The sequence below is a fragment of the Eimeria mitis genome, genomic scaffold (assembly GCF_000499745.2).
Source record: "Eimeria mitis Houghton genomic scaffold, Emh_scaff9036, whole genome shotgun sequence".
Classification (NCBI taxonomy): Eukaryota; Apicomplexa; class Conoidasida; order Eucoccidiorida; family Eimeriidae; genus Eimeria; species Eimeria mitis.
In genome coordinates this window covers 1-1,642 of record NW_024016588.1, presented here as the reverse complement: position 1 = coordinate 1,642, position 1,642 = coordinate 1, and the positions used below count along the sequence as shown (strand labels likewise).

The 1,642-nt window shown below is 46.3% G+C and overlaps 1 protein-coding gene across 1 annotated transcript; it reads left to right on the top strand.

The window, feature by feature from the left end:
• Window positions 1-301: 301 nt before the first annotated feature.
• EMH_0096390 (uncharacterized protein) lies at window positions 302-1,222 on the top strand (the record flags this gene model as incomplete). Its single annotated transcript, XM_038023237.1, has 3 exons — window positions 302-391; window positions 621-785; window positions 1,052-1,222. 3 exons carry the CDS (start codon window positions 302-304, stop codon window positions 1,220-1,222), a joined length of 426 nt encoding a protein of 141 aa, XP_037879091.1.
• Window positions 1,223-1,642: the final 420 nt, after the last annotated feature.

The following is a 1,642-nucleotide window of genomic DNA, read 5'->3' as shown; positions in this document are numbered from 1 at the left end:
TAGGTATTGCGGCGGTGGAGCTGACGAAGTGGTACAAGAAGGAGGGAGATACTGTGGAGGAGGTACGCGACGCGGCTTCTTGCTTAACCCTTTTGCGTGCAGTGATGATGATATAGAATACATACTTTTCTTTTTTTTTTGTGGGTGTTTGTAAGAAAGCCATGTTTTATTGGAAGGCACAGGAAACAGACAACGCGAACTTTAAGCTGAAGGGCAATAGTAGTATAATAGTGAAGAAATAAAGAAATAAAATAATAAACTCATGCATAGCAGAAACAACTGGTGTTGCTCTGAAATGCAGATGGAAGAGGTGTGCGAAGTGCAGTCAGACAAAGCGGCAGTCGAAATCACCAGCCGATACTCCGGCAAGATCCTCAAGCTGTATGCTCAGGTAGGTCAATTGAGTGCAGAAAGCAACATAAACACTGTTTATATTAACCAGTTAAGTATTCAGAATGAGTTTTTATATAATACACTCTACTGTATGCGCAGCAGCGGAGCTGTTGATATGTAGATCGTTCATAAATGCAGCATAAGCGAGAAAAGAAATGCATGATGAGCTGTTTAATTGTATTTCATCTTTGTTTTGTTTTGTTTTGTTTTGTTTTGTTTTATTGCAGGAAGGAGATACGGTGAAAGTCGGGGGCCCCCTTATTGACATCGACTCTCCTGATGTAGAAGAAGATGCAAACGCCCACAGCCCGCCGCCGCCAGATGCAGATTCAAAACCTCCCGAGAAACCTCAGCAGCCGCAGCAGACGACAGCTGCGGCTCCCTCGAGCAGGGTGAGTGAAACGTCAGAACAAATGAAGTATGCATGCATGCATACGTATACGATGAATATACTTATGTATATAACAGACTGTTGATATGAAACACGTTTTGTTTTCATGCAAACTGACAGCTGGAACGCTTGCTTGAGTTTATTTTGTGTTTCTGAACACCCACGGGCGAAGTTTATTCTTCTGCCGAAGCATCACTTTTCGAAATTCCCTGTACCTCGGGTTTAGGGTTTAGGGTTTAGGGTTTAGGGTTGAGGGTTGATGCGCAGAGCGGAGAGGCTTTGGCTTCGCCAGCAGTACGCAGACTGGCTAAGGAGAAGGGCGTTGACTTGGAGAAGGTGAAGGGTACAGGCCCGCGCGGTGCGATAACAAAAGAAGACGTTTTGAACTTCCTCTCATCGGGGTCCTCGGGATCCTCGACTGCTGTAGGACTTGAATGATACATTTCTCTCCCTGATTGCAGTTTCAACTGCTCTGTATCTGTAAACGCACAAGAACGTATTTCATGATATCTCTGTATGTATGTTCATATCATCTGGGTGGTTGCCACTACTTCTTTATTTTTATTTTTTTCAAGCAAGGAAACGTGCGGCGCGTCGCATCGTCTGCATGCTGTTCGCGTTGCCTATCTAGGGTTTAGGGTTTAGGGATGCATACGCGGGACAGGTGCAGCCGTTGCTCTCCCCTGTTAAGCAAAACTCACGAGGTGCCTGTGAGGGTTGTGTGACTGCAGCTGCCGCAGGGGGTTTCCGCAGAGCCGCAACGCCCCAAGACCCCCCAGGGAAACCGCCAAAACCGAGAGGTCCCGCTGCAGGGCTTTTCAAAGGCAATGGTCAAAGTGAGATTTCTGATTCGTTTCT